Below are 20,100 nucleotides of genomic sequence, written 5' to 3' on the forward strand. Positions count from 1 at the left end.
CGTCGACATTTCTTTCAGCCGTCCACGAGCACACGCGCACGGAAAAAAAATTGGCGCAGTCAACGACACTGCCGCGATTACGCGAGTAGGTTGCCCCTGTTTTTAGCGGTGCTTGCTTTTAGTTTTGCGTCTTTTTCGCCGTTGCGCGCGACTGTCGCTCACGTTTGGTGGGCGCTCGAGTCGCAACTTGGCACCTGGCAAGAACACCCGCGCAGAGCAAACCGGAAGTGGTATTATCTAGATCCGGAACAGCTTCCGGCAAACACGCGCAACGCTCGCCGTACGATAGACCGATGGCTGACGACGCTGAACAGGTAGGTTTGGAGAGACTCTAAGCTTAAAAATTTCCAAAAACTGACACACGAACACTTGCTTCGTTGTTAGCAATACACTGTGTGCGTACATATTCGCGTGTGTGTCGTTTTAGACTCCCGCAACTGCGGTGGAGGAGCCGCTCGACCTGATCCGGCTGAGCTTGGATGAGAAAATCTATGTCAAGATGAGGAACGAGCGGGAATTGCGCGGCAGATTGCACGTGAGTACATCAGTTCCGACGTTTTTTTTTTTCGTTTTCTTTGAAACAGCCGCTGTGAAGTTGACGAGTCGTAAATTTATGAGGGGGTGTATGTTACAGGCGTACGACCAGCATCTGAACATGATCCTGGGCGATGTAGAGGAGACGGTGACCAGCGTGGAAATTGACGAGGAAACTTATGAAGAAGTGTACAAGGTAGGTCGTTTTTTTTTTTTTTTAGTGCACTTGTGGATGGAGCTGTACAGTGACATGTGGTTTTATACAAACATTTATTTGATCAAATCTTGCGCTTACCGCCGCCTTGTTTTCTCGCAAATTTCGGTACTAGATCGCATCTTCTTCGGTTCGAATCGTTGTATAAAATAACATGTCATGCAACGATGCTACGTATTTTATTTAACAATGCGGTCCAAGACATGCAGTCTTGTTGCAAAATGTTAGCAGGGACAAAGCGGTAGGTCTAAATTCTCAATGAGGACCTTGGTTACTGTATATGTACATGCTGCGTGACAACAGTTTCATTATGCCTTGTTTATGCAGAGTACCAGGAGGTCCATTCCTATGCTGTTTGTACGTGGAGATGGCGTCATACTGGTGTCTCCTCCGGTCCGAACAACAACCTGAACGCGCATTGCGTGTTCTGCAGTCAGCTCGAACCATGGCCATAATCACTCAATAAATGTAAGCGTTCACAAAAGAACCTTGCCTCTGTGTTCACATAAGTCCACTGAATGTGCAGTACGAAGGTAGTCCACGATCGCAGAGTAACTTCGTCAAGGCGTTGAATATCCTCTTTTCGCTGCGAGACAGCACATGGTCAAGCATGAACATGAGGTGATGGTGGAATTGCGTCAGCGGACATCCCAGCTCTGCGCTCAACTGAAGCCAGTCTTCGACACACTGTACTGGTGTATGCTTGAATCCAGAGAACATGGCAGGGTTGTCGAGCATTCCTCGTGCTGCCATGACACCTGCATTAGAAAGGTCAAATTGCTCGATCTTGTAGAAGTTTGCAAGCCAATTTTGAAATATTACAGAACAGATGTCACAAGGAACGTAACGGTAATTAAGAGGTGAGCCTACCATTGACTCCGGTTGCCTGGTAGATTTCTTCAGCCTTTCTCTTACTGGTCACGTCGCCATTGGCAACAACAGGTATTTGTAAGGCGTCTTTCACAGTCCGAATGGCATCTATGTTGACGGGCTCACTACGCTGGTCCTTGGTGCGACCATGCACAGTTATGAAAGACACGCCTGCTGCTTCCAGCTTCTGACAGAAGTCCACCGTTTTTCTGTAGTGAAAACAGTTTTGAGCACGAGATCTTCAGTGAACACATACACTAATGCCACTGATTACCTGAGGTCGCTGCATACTCGAATCTTCACTGATGTTGTAAAGTTGGAATCGCTAAGACGGTTCCTGGTCTGATGAACCATGTCTCTTACAAGCTCAGGATGGCTCAAAAGGTGCGCTCCGTATCCCTCTGCAATGGCCCATCTGTTATATGAGAGTAAATTACTTCTGACAGCATTGATGCCGCCGAACATCACAGTAGAGTCTTTCCAAGTAAGGCTTGGAAACACCAGAAGCGCACACAACTGACGTATGGTGCCACTGTTTGCTTGGATAGTGTAATGCCCGAATGATGTGGTGGCTCCTGGCTCAAATCCCAACGTGAAAAACCCAATACCATTGTTCAACCAATGTACTTTTTCACTTTACTTTGCCACTGTGTCACAGTGAAGGACACATATACGGGGGCAAATGAAAAATAATAACCTTAGTCCATAATAATGACCTTAGTCACCTGGTACTACGTGCAGAGAAATAGCAGACAGCAGTGACATACCTCTGCGGGCACCCACAGTTAAGGTCGACACCGTCGGAGTACCTAAAAAAAAGTGACACGTTTATTAACTTGCCGCCTGAGGATCCGAAAATCGGGCCTTCTTACCTATATACAAGCTCTGCCGCATTTGCCAGATCGGTAGCGTTGTTTGCGGCGAACTGCACGATCAATGGTCGATCACCTGCCGGTAACAGCAGCATCGATTGACGTTCAATGAATCAACTCAGATGCAGTGACTCCTTACCTTGGCCAGTAGTGAACTCTGCGTCTCTTGCCTTTTGCGACCTGACGAATGAGTCGGACACAATCATCGGCGTGTAGGCAATGTCGACGCCGTACTTCCGCACCAGATGACGGAAAGCTTGCCTTTGGAGAAAGATGCGGAGAGATCAGAAGACATCTCATGAAGCGAGTTGGATCACTTACTTGGAGTAGCGAACCATTGGAGCACAAATCTTGATCATGTCGCCACTATTCAGCAGGTCCAACGTTTTTGTCCACTCCGCCGCTTGTTCATTCATTTTGAAAATAGCTTTTGAACACCCGCTTCTACTGACAGGGCCCACCACGATGCAGGGAAGCACGCATGATCCTCCGGTACGTAGCGCTCGCTCTCAGCTGCGTGCTACCGCTTATCCCCTGTTCATGCCTGGATGTAAACAAACATGGCGGAAGACACGTCGGGCGTTCTCGAGCAGTTCGCTGATGACGGTAAGACCGGCTTTTGGCCCCCGTTACTTTTACTAAAGTCCTCACTTTGCAGTGTCCACAGAGTTTGAGTATGACCATGCGCTAGCGTCTAGTTGTGACAGTCGTTTTTTATATCGCGCAGCCGTTTACAAGCAGTTCCTGCATGACGACTTCGATGCGAAAGCTGTCGCATGCAACGCTATTCAGGACCTCGCTATCTCTCAACACCTCTCGAAACTCGCCACTGGCATCTCTCTTTTGGACAAGGAACTACATAGCCAGGTAACGTGTGTCAAGATTGTATTTTGACATCAACGAAAGGAGCATTCTCAATAGGACATTGACGAGCTACCTGTCATATGATATTTTCTCCGCGTTCCGAAACCCCATGAGCTATTTAATGAACTCACAGGTGTCTGCTCATTATGAGGACCTTTTGGCTCAAGCGTCCGGGATTGAGACCTTGGAAGGTGCCTTGCAGACGATGTGCGCCTCGATACAGAACCTTCAAGCGACGTCTGAAAGGTGATGCGAGCCTGTGCGCTTTAGTGATGCGATGTGCGAGACATACATTTACCGCTCAATTTTTAGGCTCCAAAGCAAAGTGGTTGAACCTTACAACAAGAGCTGGACTCAGACGGCCATGCTTGCCAGGTTGCAACAAACCTGTGACATGATTCGACGGATGGGACGGCTGTTCCAGATCGTCAAACGCATGCGGGCGCAGCTGCAAGGCGGCGCCAAGGATATCACTAAAGCCGCCCAGAGTCTCAGCGAAGCAGGTGAGCCTGATTTACATGCTGTGTCTGCTGTTGTGGTTGCAACGTTGAAGCGGTGTCACTGACTTACGTAGAACTCCTGGCATCTGGCTGTCACAAGCGCCAGTGGCGCGTTGGAACATTGTCGTGGCCATTGTTGAATTTCATCTGAATAGGTATGGACACGGCGTGATGGCTTTTGCAGCAAATTGCGAAATCAAGTGCTGGCTAAAGAGTGCGGGGGCCAGAGAAAAAGCTGCATCTGCATAGCTAAGCTCTAGCCACTCATACATCAGCATCGACACGGCGATTTGCTGTATGGTTCAGTTATACAAACATATAAGAAAATATGGAAATAATCATACAATACCATTATACATATAGGTAGTTACAAAACCAATTACACAGTATGCATATTTTAGTGTAAATTGCACACATGAGCATTTCCAGAAACAATTTCACAAACATGTCAAATAAGTTTTTCTTACTAATGACCAGAATGTCAACATCTTTCTGGTCTAGCTCATTTAGTGTAGTTGCCAGTGCATATTCAAGTCTTTCTTTCCCATAATGGATGCGTGAGAAGGGAACATTGTATGGCGGTTCATACCTGAAAAAATGAAAGTTGTACTTTTCCTAAGACATGCTAATTCTTTTAATAGTTACGTTCTAGTTAATGTGACGTTTTTGTAGGTTCCCAATAATTTGTGCTTGTATATATTCTGAATTACCATAATTTAGTATTTGTGAAAGAGTGGTTCTGTGTCTTCTAAAGACGAGGAATTTTCTAATGAACGAAGTGCTTTTTTTTGAACAAGGGAGAGTTTCTGTAAGTTCAACACTGTTGTGTTTCCCCTTATGTATTAGCATGCAGTAACGCAAGTGAGAGAGGTAATGCAAGAGAGCACCTCCTATGCATAGGATCCCTTTCTAGCTATGACTACAACATGAGGTGAGTAGCAGTTCGCACTTGAAGCCACCACGATCTCTACAAATTACATACCTGTCAACTTTCCCCTTGAATTTACCATAAGATCTACGAATTTAGCCTTGTTTTATGATATTACGAATGTTATGTCAAGTTTTGCAAAAGATAACTTCTGTCTGGAAAAAAACCTACTGTTGGTAGTCTTCTGATAGCGAAAGAATGCCAGATATGGTACTTGGTTCAAGCAAGTTTATGCGGACAAGTTCCCGAAGCAGGCCTAATCAGCAACACCACAGTCACTGAAGAAGTCACTGCGATCTAAAAACAGTATGTCGCTTGCCAGCATTTGCTGTGTAAAGTTTGTTGCTGCTTGGGTGCTCCGTCTAAAGGTAAACCATCTTTAAGAAGTTAATATGTCTCTGAAAAGCCTTTTGAGGTGGGGGATTCAGCAATTAGAATGGTTGATGTGGTCAAAGTTTCCGACAAATATTTTATTTTTCACAAATCCGAGGCGGCGCTTTATCACATGGGGAGATATTGTAAATATGAAGTAGGCGTTCAGAAAATAGCCCCTTCTCCTTCTTTCACATGCATGCTAGCATTTCTGACACTTGGCTTGTTACAGAGAAACAACAACATATCCAATTCGAAACACGCAACTCGGTCTTGGTATATAATACATTACGCAGAAAATTCGTGTACTGACACAATTGTGTGTGCAGTGACCTTGATTCAAGATTGGATTAGCTGGACACAAATAGTGGATGTCTGCTGTATTATTGCGAGTAATAATATTAATATTATAAACTTGCAGACCAGCTGCTTGAAGGCGTGGACCTAAGCGGCGTGGAGGTGGTGCAGGAGGAGCTTGCTGTGCTGGACAGCGCTCGACAGGAGTTGGAGAGGCAGGCAGAGCGCATGCTTGAGAAAGGCACCGAGTCCCAGGTGTGTGTTCGAAACGAGAACGGTTTATAGGAAGATGGAGGATTGAAGTGATTAACGGTGGTAGAAATACAAGAACTAAAATTACCAAGGAATGTCACTAAGCGGTTGGCTTCAGCAAAATTGCTTGTTGTACCACTGTTAATTGGGAAGGAAAGAACAGCAGCGCAAAAAAAAAAAAATGCAAAGAAGAGATGAGTACACAGGACGGGCACTGTTAATCTCTTCAGATGTTTATTGTCGTTTTTGATTTTCCCTTTCTTGTGTGCCCATGAGATTGAGTATTTGTTCTGAGGTCAGTGTAACCCAGTGTGGTGGCTGAATGGCCAAGATGTTCTTCTGGCAAGCGCAGTGGTGTTGGCTTGATTCTTCTCTGCAACAGCCACATGCATTTCGGCGAAGGCCAAATACGGAAACGCTCATCTACTAAGCTTTCAATGCATACGTAATTCCACGGAATCTCTGTGTTTTTATGTAATCTGTTTTAAAGGGCCCCCTCACCAGGCCACATAGAAAACTTCGGTTATACGCTGGAAGTTTTTACGTGCCCTCTAAGGAGCGCTCCACTGTAAGAATTTCTCAAATTGGTTAATTAATAGCCGAGATAGAAATATTTCAGTGCCACTGAACCCATGATTTCAGGAGGCAAGTTTCACTGCCAACATAGACATCCTCTCTACTTGCCCCATCCAGCCTCAGCAGGCGCAATTCCTTCCTGCGTTCTCCCATACCAGAGTTTGAAGATTGCGTGACGCATACGTGACGGGCCCTAGCCTTCTTTTTTTTTTTCTCTCTTTTTCGCTGTGTGGCACGCTTCTGCTGACAGTGTTGCATGCAAGCCATTTTGTTTGTGTCGTCTCGCGCCGCGCACAATTTTGCGCACTGTGACACAAGACCACCTAACTAGCGGTATGAGTCAGTGCTACACAAATGCTGAGGCAGAGACAAGCGATCACAGAGCACGATCATGCGCTGGAACACGGTAGAAAATTATATAGTTAGTTGTCTGTGCGCGCGACTGCATGACGTCGGAACACGCAGACAAAATGGAAGTATATCTCTCTTGCTGTGGTGCGAAGTAAAACAAAGACACGCTGACATTCAGTTTGTATGTTTTATTATTTCTCTAAACTTAATTCGTCTGTTGAAGCAACAGATTAAACAAATAGCTGATGTTGCCTTGAATAATTCTCAAAGTCATGTGTCGCTAAGAGTGACGTCACAGCATTTACATGTACGTAGGTGCACTTGCTGATATATGTTATCCCCGTGTCTTGGAGTGCGGAGCCCATGAGGAGGGCAAACGGCGTTTAGTTTTGAAATTTCAGCTCTTTCCGGTAATTCTTAGCAGATGTAATTCTTAGCAGATGTAATTCTTAGCAGACACGATCGTGAGCGCATTGTATGCACTGCGCTTGTCAGCTCAAGATGGCCAGACATGGTGAGGAGCCCTTTAAGCATCAGCCCCTCACCTACAATGTTGGTACCACTATTTTGTGAGTAAGACTTCTGCAATACCTTTGTAAACATTGCACAAATTCACAGCTGTAAGTTTGTGCGTCAGATTTGTCTGCTTTAGCTGCTCTAACGGATGCAGTTTACCGAAATGCGATATCTGTTTTTGATGCAGCGTTACAAATTTGTAAACTTCAGGCTTCCATTTCTTTTAATCTTATGAATTAAAAAAAAAAACTATTACAAATTCCAAGCTTAAAAATTTCCTTCTTACTGTCACTAGAATTTAGCTTTTTATCTCAAATGCAATGAATTTCATTCAAATCGTTCCAGGGGTTATCTCATAAAAACATTCCTGCATTTTATACGAACTGTGTGAACTAGATACTTTATAGCCACAAAGAAGTGATGTCATGCACTCGAAACCTAACGGCACAGTCGTCGCGTTTGCAGAACCAGGCTCAGGTGGGGACGGCGCTGCAGGTGCTGTTCCACCTGCAGCTACTCCAGCCGCGTGTGCTGCAGCTTGTGCGCTCCACGCTGGAGCGCCTCCGGGACTCTGTGCAGCAGGCCCTGTCCGTTGGAAGCCTGGACCATCAGGCGACTGCTTCCTTTGGGAACAGAGGCAAGAACTCGTACCCGATGGTCTTAACTTGCAACCCTGGGATGGTATTGTTAGTTTTTTGCTTTCGGTATACAATCACTTTTGTGACTTCGCATGATAGCATTGGACTGTGCCAGGAACACAAAATCGTGCAAAAGTGATTGCATACCCGAAAGTGAATGACTGATAATAATTCTACGGTTCTCAGCATCTGCAATTCACTCCCGTCAATATGATATTGCATTTGCTTAAAAATTGAAATTCTATGGTTCTTTCTTGCTATAACGACTAGGATTGAGTGCATGTATGCTGCGCTCTTACCATTTGCATTTGTAATGAAAAGAGAATACGAAGGGAAAATGAAATTTTATTTGAAAATTTGTGCTTTAAATCTTATTGCTAGTACATCAGTTTGACATCATGCATTTTAAAGTACCTTCTTTTATTCTAGCCATTTTGGGGCTGAAAATGTTCTTGAAGCTTTCATGTAAAGCCTTTGGTTCATCTAGGATGCCATGCAGTCCTCCTTCCTTACCAATAAACAATTAATAAAACGAGAAAACACCGTTTGAATTCATGACGGCTTAGTGGATTGGTCTGGAAACTTCAGGCTGTTGTTCCCACCTGTGTTTCATTATTGTGCCATTTTCTGTCTTATCACACCTCCTCTTGCAGCAAGAGTGGCTGTTTTGCTATTGCAGAAGCCTAACAGCTTAGTATTTCTTTAGTGTCCTTTTAAACATCATCAATCAATGACACAATCGATCTCTCCACCCATCCGTCCAGTCATCGAATCAGTGCCTCTGTTTGTCTGTCCAGTAAATCAATCAATCAATAAACAGCCAATCATTCGTAGTGTTAGCGGTGCTTGTCTATTTCATGCAGGTCCTGGCCGGGCAGCCATGCCGGTGACTGGAAGCAGTGCTGCGTTCCGGGCAGCCCTGTGGACCAGCATGGACCGACTGGTGGACAGCGTCTGCCAAGCCTGCTGTCAGGTCAGGGTCACAGCATTGCAGTGTGCGCATTTGTGGGCAGATGTTGCAAGTTACTGTTGCCACCACCAAGAAACACCACCATTTGCTGAGAGGTTTGCTAGAAGAAATACTGATGAAAACTGTTCAGTAACTAGTAACCTTTTGTTCAGTGTTCCCCATAGCTCATAGTGCTAGTGTGGCTTCTAGATAAGAAATTCCATAAGTTGCCACTGTTTGGCAACGTACAAATGTAACGGAGCTGAGGAAGAAAAATAGTGATTGACTGCTGGGGCAGAATGCAAGTGATTAAGCAAAAGCAATAGCATTGCAATTGCAATGCTATTGCAAACACTCGGGGGCAATACTCAGTTGAAGGAAAATTATCAGTGTAAGAAATTGCTTGATCAAGTATATCTATCTTCCGTATGCAGTGGGACATAGCTTACAGGAGGAGATTGTCAGTTGTTACCTATGTTTCTTTTGCTCATGTTATTTCCTTTTGTTTTGTTTCACATTATAACATATTTTGTGCTGACTCACTGCACTAAGCGTTGACTAATGCGCTAATGTCCCCTTGTTTGTGTGCATGTTTGTACAGATTCAGCAGTTGGAGCAAGTGCTGGCCAAGAAGAAAGACCCGGTGACACACGTGGTTTTTCTCCAAGAGTTGCAGAAGGTAGGCAAGTCTGTTGCCATGGGTATCAGTAGCAGTGATTGCATTATGCAATTTATGCGCACTGCAGTCTAACTAGAGACAATGTGGCATACAGTAGTCCACTATGAAAATGGGATTCGTCTGCACTATCGTGTTGACAGGAGACATGTTCAGTCCAGATAGCCATATCCTCAAACTCATTGAGTTTTGCACAATTACCAAGGGGCAAAAGGTGGCACTGCAGTGCTGTTTCATGCATTGGAATGCCTGGAAATGTGTGGCTTGGCATTGACAGCATGCTCAGAGAGCCAGCTTGGTAGATGCATGTGGTGACCGGCACTGACTTGGTCTGTGTAGAGTGTTGCGTCCCGAATCAGCCGGGCACATTCTTTGATTGTTTCCCATCGAGGCAGGCCCTTTCATCAGCGTCGTCCAGACGGCAACAGTGCCCGACACCGACGTTGACTGGCAAACAGACACCCCAAATCGGCAGTGTGCATCATTTGTGTGTTTCCCCCGATGCCTACCCCTTCATCAGCGGCTGCCTACCCAGCGACGCGGTGCGACACCGGCTGGGATGCGATGACAAAGAAGCTCACGAAGCGACCACAACTGCCACCTTTCGTGGAAGCGAGGACCAGCGCGAAGGTCGCACTCCTGACCCTGGCAAGACGAACGTCACTGCGAGATAGAAGAAACCAAGGAAAAGACTTTTGTAGAAGGAGTGTGATTCCCCTGTCTCTAGATTGCCTCGTGCTTGCTTCGAAGGTGCAACATTAGAGGCGGATTTCTCTAAACAATACGATCCCTCTGATTGGCCGCACCAATGTCATCAAATTCCCTAGTGGGGTCAACTAGGGAAGACCAATGTTTTATAAGGCGACACCATGAGTGCAGTGGTGTGTCCTGACGTGTTCTGATATGTGCTCAGACATGTAGTGAGCTGATACTTTCAAAGTGCTCCCCCATAGAGTGGGCTTTCTTATTTGGAGCCACTGCAACTACTGTAAAATAAACCCTCTTTTTCTGTTGCTCTTACTCCCGGACGTACTCATCCCTCTGGCTGAAGGATCACCGGCCCAAACGCTACCCCGAGTCCCAACAAGAGGCTATGTGAAATATTGGAAGTAGGCTTTTCCACGCTATTAAGTTGCCCTACACGAGATTGCCAAGCCTTCAGCAATCACTTTAAAGGCAATCACACCAATGCTGTTTTGCCTACTGATGGTCGTAAAATGAACTATTGCCATACTACATTACATAGGCGCATAAGCTACAAAAAAAAAAAAAAAAAAGGAAGGAAGACAGATGTGCCAATCTTCTTCTTTTCCTTTTTCTTTTTTTGTAGCTGTGAGCAACCTGCTTTGGTGTGGACGGCGGATGAACGAGGGAGGCGGGTGGGGTAGCGTCAGGCCTTGCCAGTGACCTTGCAGATTTTAGAATCTATGACAGGTGGCAAATTACGCTACACCTGACAATGAAATGGCCGGCGCCTGCTCTTCACTGTCAGCGCCGTCTACGCGAGTCATATGATGCACGGTTATTCGTGTGTCGTACAGATTGAGCTTATTATAACCCATCTGCCGTAAAGTTGGGATAGCCCTTCTTCATTTTGTAGAAGAACTAGAAAGCAAGACCTGCTATACAATAAATAAAAAATTGCTACACTACACAGGTGCACTGTTAAGCTGAAAACCTCATTGGTTTTCAGTACAACAGAATGTCACTAATTCGTTTTTTTCAGAGGAAATAAAGCACTTGATTTTATTAACAGAAATTTTGTTGATAAAATGATATTTTCCGGGCCTTTATATACAAGAACTGACCTGTAACCAATGCTGGCGTAATAACTGGTGGTCCCTTTAATAAAAGTAGACCGTACTATATATATCTTGATTTCTATGTACCTGTGTTACTGATAGCTTGATACATTCTTGTTATGCTATGCTCGGAGACTCCTGAGCAAGTGCAGCACCATATTTTCTTGCCCAAAATTTGTGAGCAATAAATATTGTGCAAAATTTTCTGATATTTGTTATTTGATTTGATATTTTACTCTTTTTCTTAATTTGATTCGATATTAGATTCAAAATCTACTATTTGGTACTCGCACACCCTGATAAAATTTTTATAGTCGCATGCCCCTACTCAAAGTAGGATGGCAATGGTTCATTTTACGACCATCGGCAGCAATGGCAAAACAGCATTGGTGCGATTGCCTTTAAAATGATCGCTGAAAGCTTGGCAATAAATATGCTGCAGCTTTACGTGAAGAAACAGCTTTTGGTGAATTTTTGCACAACACTACTGGCTGACAACCGCCTTTTTAGGGAAATGTCGCATTCTATACACATGTTCTATGGAATGGGCTCAGGTTGTGGAAGTCAAGAAAGGTTGGGATTTACCGGGATGGTGAAGAGGGGGGCCATGCTTGTATGTGATATAATTTATGGCAGTGAACTTATGTTCGAGGTCTGGCATGTACGTCGTCATGCTACTATTTCTGCTTGTGCCTGTTTTATGTTTGTGGGGTCAGTGTTCTCGGCAACTTGTCAGTGCGTCGTTACTGCTTTCCAGAATGGACACGGGGACATCCTCCGATCATTCTGGCTCTCCCTGGCCGAGATGCTGTCCGACGAATTGGCCAAGGCAGCGGCTGGCAAGTCTCATTGTTCTCAAGCCTCGTTTTTCTTTTGACCGGCAGTCGGATATTTCCTTTAGTGTACTTGTGATAAAATGCAAAGGAGAGCTTGTACTCTTGTAGTGAGATGTTATCCAAGTGCAAAACATTCTTGTGTTGGGATTGTTTCTATATTGGGAGCACACGGAAACACACAGAAGCAGGTATGTGGACTGCATTGAAGGCATAGTTTATGATACTTTCCTGACACGTGACAGGAAATACGTTGGCCACCCTATTGTGAAACCCAGTATAAAGTGCCCAGTGCCATGCCTGATTATGGGCCCAGTGTCGCACGCTGGATGCTGGGACGCTGGCAAGGCGCGGCATACTGGGAGGTGCTGGGCGCGGGGTACTGGGGGTGCGAAATGCAGCTCTAGAGCGAGGAATACGTGGTGCCTGGCTACCTTATATTTTTTCGAATACAGAAAGAAACAGAGAACATTGTAATCTAATTAAAAAAAAAAAGTATCCACGAGGATTCGACCCTCCGACCTACAGATCCCGATTCCAGTATCTTACCACTACGCCACGCCAATTCGTGATTACCGATTCATATTTTGCCATGTCAACGCGCAGACACAGTCGTAGCTTTGCACAGACGTCTCGCACAGACATGGTAGATGCGATATCGCCTTCAACTAAAACTTACGCCTCTATCAGAATGAAAAAGTTGTCCGTATTGCATAGTATGCCTGGAATTGCTACAACACTGATTTGCTTTTGCGATTGGTATAATAACTACGAAAAAAGCCTTAAAGGAACCGCCTACCCGGAATGTTGTACGGGCCGTTACTGCCGATTTTGACAGCCATTTCTTATTCTTCGTGCAAAGGTAATGCAACATTTTCATAGCTTGACAATGATTTTCAATCGTTTAGTTACATATATCTTTAAGAGAAGCGGTCGGTTAATGCGGCTGACAGCCTTCGGCGACAGCACATATAGGTATGTTTATAACACGTCATATCGGCGCTCATCGCTTGTGCTGACACTGTAAGCACGAAAGAATGGTCTGTTTAAAAACACCGATGGGAAAGGTGAACTACAGAGTGATTTATCCTCGTTATACTTGTTGATTCCTCAACCCAGACAGGCTGATAGAGTGTAGACGAACTCGGTGGGTACGGTAGGCTTAACCTTAGGTTGAAGCAAACAGTCTCGGTGTGGGTACCTGGCGAATGCGAAAATGTTTGTATTTGAGCTTCAGAACCTTTTAACTATTATTTTTAGTACAGCAGGGAAAGTGGAAGCGTACGAATCACCGCAGCTTTCTTGTCGGTGCGATAATATCAATCAGCGGCAGGCTTTCTGAGGTCCGTTCGAACGCGTCTGAATAGCTGTTCGGTTTCGTGTCGACTGTACAACACTGCGACAGCTCGCAGTCATCGATTGCATACAAACTACTAGAAAACGAGGCGTTATCTGCTCATGCTCATGCATGAAAACGAGGCGTTATCTGCATTTACGTAATTTCGTTCACGAATACAGCTATCTGCACAGTCAAAAGGGAAATGTACAAAGCGAAAGTGATCTGAAGTGTCGCATATGCATGGGCTAGCTGATCACGCACCTTTATTCCAAGCTGCAACACCGCCGATACGAAACAGACATTTATGATCCCAACTTACAGCGCTATTTAGGACAGGAGTCTGTTTTTTGGACAGGAGATGCCCATAAAATTGTATCAAGCATTTAATATTCAACAGCGCCTATACTCCGGCAGTGCGGCATTAACGAAACCAGCGCAGTCTCCAGTATGAGCCAGTGAACTCCAGCGCCAACCAGCGCATGTACAGCGCACACCAGTGCGCCCCAGCGTCATAGCAGTGAAACCAGCGTCTCGTCCAGTGTGACCCCGTACTTCTCCAGCAATCTCACCAGTGCCGCAGTGACTCCCAGCATCCCCAGTGCCACCCAGTGTCAAAAAACGCGCTGGTTTCACACTGGAAGGCACTGGAAGGTGCTGGTTTTTGCAATAGGGCAGCTGGGGCGATGCCTTATGAAAGAAACCTAATATACTTCACAAAGCTTTTATAACGAATTACACTATGTATCACCTTTTTGTGAGTTTGATGTGAATGGTTTTGACTGCAGTCACTTTTTGTCTGTTTTGCCAAATACACTAGTGGGTCATTTTTGGAACAAGGCGCTGGGGGGCAGACAGCAAGCATGAGCTTTTGACATGACCGCTGCAGAGTCGACATTCCTGCGGCAAGCGTTTGAAGGCGAGTACCCCAAGTTGCTGAGTCTGTTCAATGGTCTCTGGAAGCGGCTAGACCAGATCGAAGGCCAGGCTCCTGCAAGCGGTGATGGCGAACCTGGTGGCCGCTTCTTGGGCCAGGAAGACTTCAAGTAGGTGCCAGCTTGCCTTGGAAAGGTGGCGGTACCGTAAAATCTTGTGGAGCCAATGTTATTTATTGGTCTACAAAGTTATATGCCTCGATGCTTTGCTGTCATGATACTAGGTGCAGTAGCTGATCCTATAATCCAAATTGAAAGCTTCATCAATACAGCTAACAGTTCGAAATACCTTGTAGTAGTAATACGTCAAATGAAATTGGTATTATTTCCCCTATTACTTTATTTTAGTTAGTAGCTATGGTGTTGGGCTGCTAAGCACAAGGTCGCGGGATCGAATCCCGGCCACGGCGGCCGCATTTCGATGGGGATGAAATGCAAAAACACCCAGGTACTTAGATTTAGGTGCACGTTAAAGAACCCCAGGTAGTCTAAATTTCCAGAGTCTCCCACTACGGCGTGCCTCATAATCAAATCGTAGTTTTGGCACATATAACCCCATAATTTAATTTTTACTTTATTTTAACTTTTTCTTATCTGTTATGTATGTATATTTGTTAAACGTATATAATTGTTTCCCATTTAACTGTATCTTAGCACCTTCCTGTGCTACAGTTATGTATTCATATTTCGTGCACATATCTAGCTTAATTTCAAGTCTATTGTGACATTATCTTTGTGTTTATGTTATGTTAAGTATTCTTTTGTAGCTTTTCAGCTATGTACCATTTATTTGACAACTGGTTGTTTATGGATGCAAAGATAAAATAAATAATACATAAATATACTTTATGCCCCTGTGGCATTGCTACTCGTTCAGTTGTTCTTTTTGATGTTCCTGTGAACCTTATGCTGAACAGGTGGTGGGGGTATGAAGATATGTATAATGTGCCAAAAAATCTGCAGGCTTCATCAATTGCTCCACCTGTGAACTCATTTACTGTGACAACTCTCATACTGAAACTGCCATCTTATTTAGAAACAACTTCTGCAGTGCACACAATTTCGTCTTCTCATCCACTGCTGTATTGCTTGCTGTGAAAAGTATGAAATATGGCGTAAAAATTTCGTAATCCCCACGTCGAAGAATACAGTAAATCCTCCAGAAGAGAGGAATTTTGAGCCAATTGGTGATGCATTTTTTGAGTATGGTGAAGCGAGAAAGATGGGACAAAGGGAGGCGAGACGGATCTGACAAGTGCTACTGTGAACTGTCCCTTCTTTCGTGCCTCACCGTACTAAAATAAAACCCAGTAAATTATCATTAAATTGAACTCTGATATCTCGAAATGTTGGTTAAGTCGAAGTTTTTTTCCTGGCTCGGGTCAACTTCACATATTTTTCACCTTTTATTTCGTAATGCTTTTATGCCATATTCTGGATATTTCGAGATCTCGTCTGAGCAAATGTCGGGAAAAAGTCATTGCCCAAACGTTTCCATACTTCGTGCACAGCTGTGATATTGCCCAAAAGTGACCGGACTGCAAGATTGTAGTGCATTGTCCTTCGTTCTACGCCACTCTTATCATCCACCGTTCATGGTCAGCTATGATTGCATTGATAATGCAGATGGAGTATCGCTCTGATCCCTGACGAAGTGCTATAAGCTCTAGAAGGTCACGTGACCTTCTAGTGCTTATCATGCTTCGTCAGTGGCCATAGCGATGCTCCACCTGTGTTATCAATGGGATAAGCCAGCTGAGAACGGTAGCTGATAGAGGGGGCACATGATCAAGCCGCCCTGGGGTGGTATTCCCGGTCGATTATCTTTTGGGGATATGCGCACTTAAGCGATACTTCGTGTGACTCGACTTTAGACACGTCGGTCTCTACATGCAACAGCCTTTGCTTGGCTCTGTGCGAGGATCGCTGTTGCCCGTAGACGCCCAACGTGTCAGGTGCTAAGTCGCGCAATATCTTGCAAAAGTGATATACCGAAAATACCACTCCTGGTATATTGATCTTTTGGAATAAATTTAGTGGCTGCTGGTGCCTATTTTGAAAGGCTATATGTGGTCTTTGCGTGGCGAAGGGCTTAATTCGCTGGTCTCGAAACGTTCCTTACCTCAAAATTTCTTGTGGTTCTTATAGCTTCGAGTTAACAGGGTTTTACTGTATGTCCGTAGTCATGTTGTAGAAACAAAGCACAAGAGATCATCGTGAATGTTCTACCTTACGATACAGGAGGTCATCACTATGAAAACTCTGTTATGAAATACAGCTAACAAAACTAGTCGACCAGCTAAATAATGATGTCTGGATGTTAATGGATGTCTATAAATTAGGAAAGCATTTGGAATTTTGCATGAAGTTTGAAAGAAGAAAAAAAAAATGTTGCAGTTTTGCCCGAAAGGCAAAGCATCAATTGCGATAGCAAATTAGTAGAGAGCTATTCGGAGGAGGGATAGTAGTTTTATTGGCTGAATAAACTTGGACACATTCACTTACTAACTGAATTAACAAATGTGGTGTCAGCGCGCACAAGCAAACATGAATAGATCACACTGAATGACTGCAGACGACTGTCAAAATGCTGGCAGCAAGCGCAGCCGCCGCGCCAGCGTTTCCTTTAGTGCGGTCTATCGCTTCAACGGAAACTGAGCGGCGAATGCACAACGCATACAAAGGTCAGAGCTGTGTGGAGATAAGAGACGGTGCGGGCGACCGCCACCATAGCCAGTGCAAGCGCATTTGTTGGCAGAGTAGAAGCTGCTCCCCCCCCCCTCCCCCCGCGCTGCCTTCCCCCTTTTTTGCTTTCGCGTGGGAGATTGCATTGCCAGTTCCCCTTGCGCTCGGTTTCAAGATACGCCTTTGGTGCCATTGCACAGCGTCGCCCCACCTCCCTCCCCCCCTTACCCCCACGGCCTTTCGCGCGACAGTCGTGTTGCCTTCTGCCGTGCGTTCGCTCTTCGTGATAGCGCATCCCCTGTGCGCTTTCACTCGCGCTGCGGCGCGCGGCGACAATTTTATCGCCCTTGGACTTTATACGGAACCTCACGGCGACGCCGACGCCGACGCCAATGGCAGAAATACAGTTGAAGTGTTCATATAATTGCTATTGCAATAAAAAGATTTTGGAAAGTGCTAGGAGTTGTGGGAGGCAACATCTTGGAATGAACTTCGTTCTACGCTTTGATAAGCGAGGCTAAAGGGGATTTTAGGTATTTTAGCATCCTCATGGATACTGTCTACTTCCGTTAATTTGACCCTGATAGGACCGGCAACATCAGTCAAAAAATCTGTTGCGTTGAATTTAAACAAGGGGCAGGAAAAACACACCAAAACAGACAGCTGATTTATTTGGCAGTGTTTGCCCCAATTCTTACATGCCCATGAATCAAATGCACACTCACTTTTTATGAGATTCAAGTTGAAAACTAGCATAGAAATGACATTAGAGCTCCCCCCAAAAAATAGAAATTGAATGCGCCCCTCAATTTTTTAGCAAGAAAAACGTAGCATGCCACTAATTCTGGTAATAAGAAAAAGACGAAGCTAGCGAACCTTACCTTCACAGTATGGCAATTAATGGTCATCGTCATCACTCTCAGACAGCACGTTATTACTGTATATGAAGAACCACCACAGGACCTATGTATGGTTCATAGCAAGTTTGATATTCTGCATTTATCAAACCACTCTGCAAACAGGATGGTGGCCCATGCCTAGACTATCCAATTCGCTAGTTTGTCCTCTGATGCATGTGATTCTCCGAAACACCAAGAACTCGTGACGTGACTTGTTGCCGCTAGCTTAACAGGTACAGTGACTTATCGTTTAAATATGCTTTCGTAGTCAGACTGAACGCGGTTTATTGTCGCCATGATGCTGTGCGAGAACTCTCACTGTCGGCATCCATAGTTGCCATCTTGCGATGGTAGGGACACTGGCTAAGCTGACTATGATGGTAAGCTGTTCCGAACTCGGTTTTGGTTCTGTATCAGTTTGTGCTGCCTAAGCAATTTATTGGCGAATTTTCTTGCAAGAAAAAAAAAAGAAAAAGAAGAGAACTTGCGATAGAATCAAGTAAATCTTGCTGGGGCAGAGTGAAAATAGGTATTTTCAACGGGAGATGATGTGCTCGATGCATTCACTGTACCTTAAGCAACGCTAAGACAGATGCTTCTGCTATAGGAGTCACCACTGCAGTCACCATTTGGGTCAGGCGCGGGCGTGATGACAAGCCAAGTTCGAATTATCATGCGAAAGCTAATTTTGGGATCGGAATATCAAAAGTTTTATCCCATAGAAATGTATGGATGCTGGCCAGGACATTCGGTCAGGATTGAATTAACCGGAGTAAAATCAACGGAAGTTGACCGTACTAGACAAACTCTATGGCTGTTGTCAGTACCAGAGGAGCAGACGTGAGTGAATTGATGAGTCGGTGTAACGCATAAAATGAAAAATGACATTCGGGGAAGTTTTGCTGTGCAGGCCTGAAAACCTAAAAACATTAGCACAGGAGTTCATGGCAGACAAGCTCTGATGATTCACAGAGAAACATAGTGCTCAGTATTACATCATACAAAAGCAGAAGTGTTGCTGAACGTGATTGACCAGGAATTTGTCCAGTAAGTACTATAGCTCGAAGTGATGTGATGGGCTGGGAATATGCTGCCCTTTCTGTTACGAATTTCCTCTGAGTGGCCCCATTCTGTTGTGATTTTGGGTGCAGGCCAGAAGAGGCTCTCTGCGGTACCCTGGCCCCACTGGAGAAGGCGTACCTGTCCAGATCTGTCTCGCGTCTGCTGGATGCAGTCAACGTGGCTCTGTCTGGCAGCAGCCGTGAAAGCCGCCCTTCACAAGATGACCTGGATGGCATTTTGCGAGCCATCTCTAGGTGAGATGGCCAACGCTGAGATCTTGTTCCTTCTCTTTGTAGCCTCCTTTGGCAGGAAATGAGCATATTGATGTGTGATAAATTGTTTTGGTGTCTGTAGCTTGTGCCCAACGTGCTGAATGGTTTGACATATATAGTTGTTGTAACTTTATATGCATGAATATTCACTTAGTTGTTAATAAATACATACAGCTGGTACAGTTAAACAGCTGTTGTTTGTGTGGGGAAGCCTGCTTGCAGGGTATTGTAAGAATGTACCATTCGGCTGATTGTAGTGATAGGTGTGTTGGTGAAGACGATGATGAAGTACTTTATACAAATAAGTAATTACAGAAAATTATGTATAATGCATATGAATCCATAGCTCAAAGCTAGTTGGGATCCCATACTAGTTACAATATTCTACAACAGGAAAAATAAAAAAATTGTAAAAGATAATAAATCGCATATACATATATCCATGTTCACAGAAAAGAAGGCAGGCTGTTTCTAATAATAGCGCACGGCAGTACTTAGAGAAATGGCTATACATTCGATTCCTGTTAATTCGACTTCTTGCTTAATTCGAATGCACTGGAAAGTTCTGGTGAGAAACCATACACTGGGGGCTATGGAAGGAAATCTCCTTTAATGTGAAAGCGAAAGCATGCCACTTCAGTTAATTCGATTCCCACCAAGTGCCATTGGCGCTCCCTTGAAAGCTTGAAAATGCTATAAATTCAGCTGACTGTGCTACTGCTTTCCTTAGCGTGAAGCTTTCAAACTTTGCCTTTCTTTTCAGTCAAACACTGAGGCAGTGTTTAAACCCAGCGGCACGCAATCTTCACTGCATGCTGGTTGAGTTGCGTTTCAATAGCAAGCAGCAAAAGCAATTACAGACTACTT

The 20,100-nt window shown here is 44.7% G+C and overlaps 3 protein-coding genes across 3 annotated transcripts in view; 2 read left to right on the top strand and 1 right to left on the bottom strand.

The window, feature by feature from the left end:
* The first annotated feature begins 146 nt into the window (after window positions 1-146).
* Window positions 147-1,235, top strand: LOC119466392 (U6 snRNA-associated Sm-like protein LSm3). The gene is made up of 4 exons (XM_037726903.2): window positions 147-314; window positions 428-535; window positions 635-730; window positions 1,076-1,235. The coding sequence occupies exons 1-4, from the start codon at window positions 294-296 to the stop codon at window positions 1,157-1,159; spliced, it is 309 nt and encodes a 102-aa protein (XP_037582831.1). The 5' UTR covers window positions 147-293; the 3' UTR covers window positions 1,160-1,235.
* Window positions 1,052-3,011, bottom strand: LOC119466391 (tRNA-dihydrouridine(20a/20b) synthase [NAD(P)+]-like). Its single transcript, XM_037726902.2, is given in 8 exon segments — window positions 1,052-1,305; window positions 1,307-1,506; window positions 1,619-1,827; window positions 1,893-2,033; window positions 2,386-2,427; window positions 2,491-2,566; window positions 2,630-2,751; window positions 2,812-3,011. Coding segments are annotated over 8 exon segments (966 nt in total). The 5' UTR covers window positions 2,907-3,011; the 3' UTR covers window positions 1,052-1,224.
* The window catches only part of LOC119466388 (conserved oligomeric Golgi complex subunit 5), a 53,819-nt gene continuing 36,714 nt past the window's right edge, over window positions 2,996-20,100 (top strand). Inside the window, exons 1-11 of the mRNA XM_037726897.2 lie at window positions 2,996-3,096; window positions 3,218-3,357; window positions 3,488-3,600; window positions 3,667-3,857; window positions 5,576-5,706; window positions 7,612-7,783; window positions 8,648-8,757; window positions 9,335-9,412; window positions 11,969-12,050; window positions 14,270-14,426; window positions 19,051-19,215. Coding sequence (XP_037582825.1) covers window positions 3,051-3,096; window positions 3,218-3,357; window positions 3,488-3,600; window positions 3,667-3,857; window positions 5,576-5,706; window positions 7,612-7,783; window positions 8,648-8,757; window positions 9,335-9,412; window positions 11,969-12,050; window positions 14,270-14,426; window positions 19,051-19,215 — 1,385 coding nt within the window. The 5' untranslated portion in view covers window positions 2,996-3,050. The remainder of the gene's footprint in view (window positions 3,097-3,217; window positions 3,358-3,487; window positions 3,601-3,666; window positions 3,858-5,575; window positions 5,707-7,611; window positions 7,784-8,647; window positions 8,758-9,334; window positions 9,413-11,968; window positions 12,051-14,269; window positions 14,427-19,050; window positions 19,216-20,100) is intronic.

Source organism: Dermacentor silvarum, chromosome 10 (genome assembly GCF_013339745.2).
Source record: "Dermacentor silvarum isolate Dsil-2018 chromosome 10, BIME_Dsil_1.4, whole genome shotgun sequence".
In the NCBI taxonomy this organism is placed as follows: domain Eukaryota; kingdom Metazoa; phylum Arthropoda; class Arachnida; order Ixodida; family Ixodidae; genus Dermacentor; species Dermacentor silvarum.

Excerpts from the sequence above, each read along its gene's own strand:
- LOC119466392 (XM_037726903.2), top strand. The coding sequence starts at position 294 with ATGGCTGACGACGCTGAACAG. Across the intron at positions 315-427 it reads TGGCTGACGACGCTGAACAG|ACTCCCGCAACTGCGGTGGA; the intron begins GTAGGTTTGGAG and ends GTGTCGTTTTAG. Across the intron at positions 536-634 it reads AATTGCGCGGCAGATTGCAC|GCGTACGACCAGCATCTGAA; the intron begins GTGAGTACATCA and ends TGTATGTTACAG.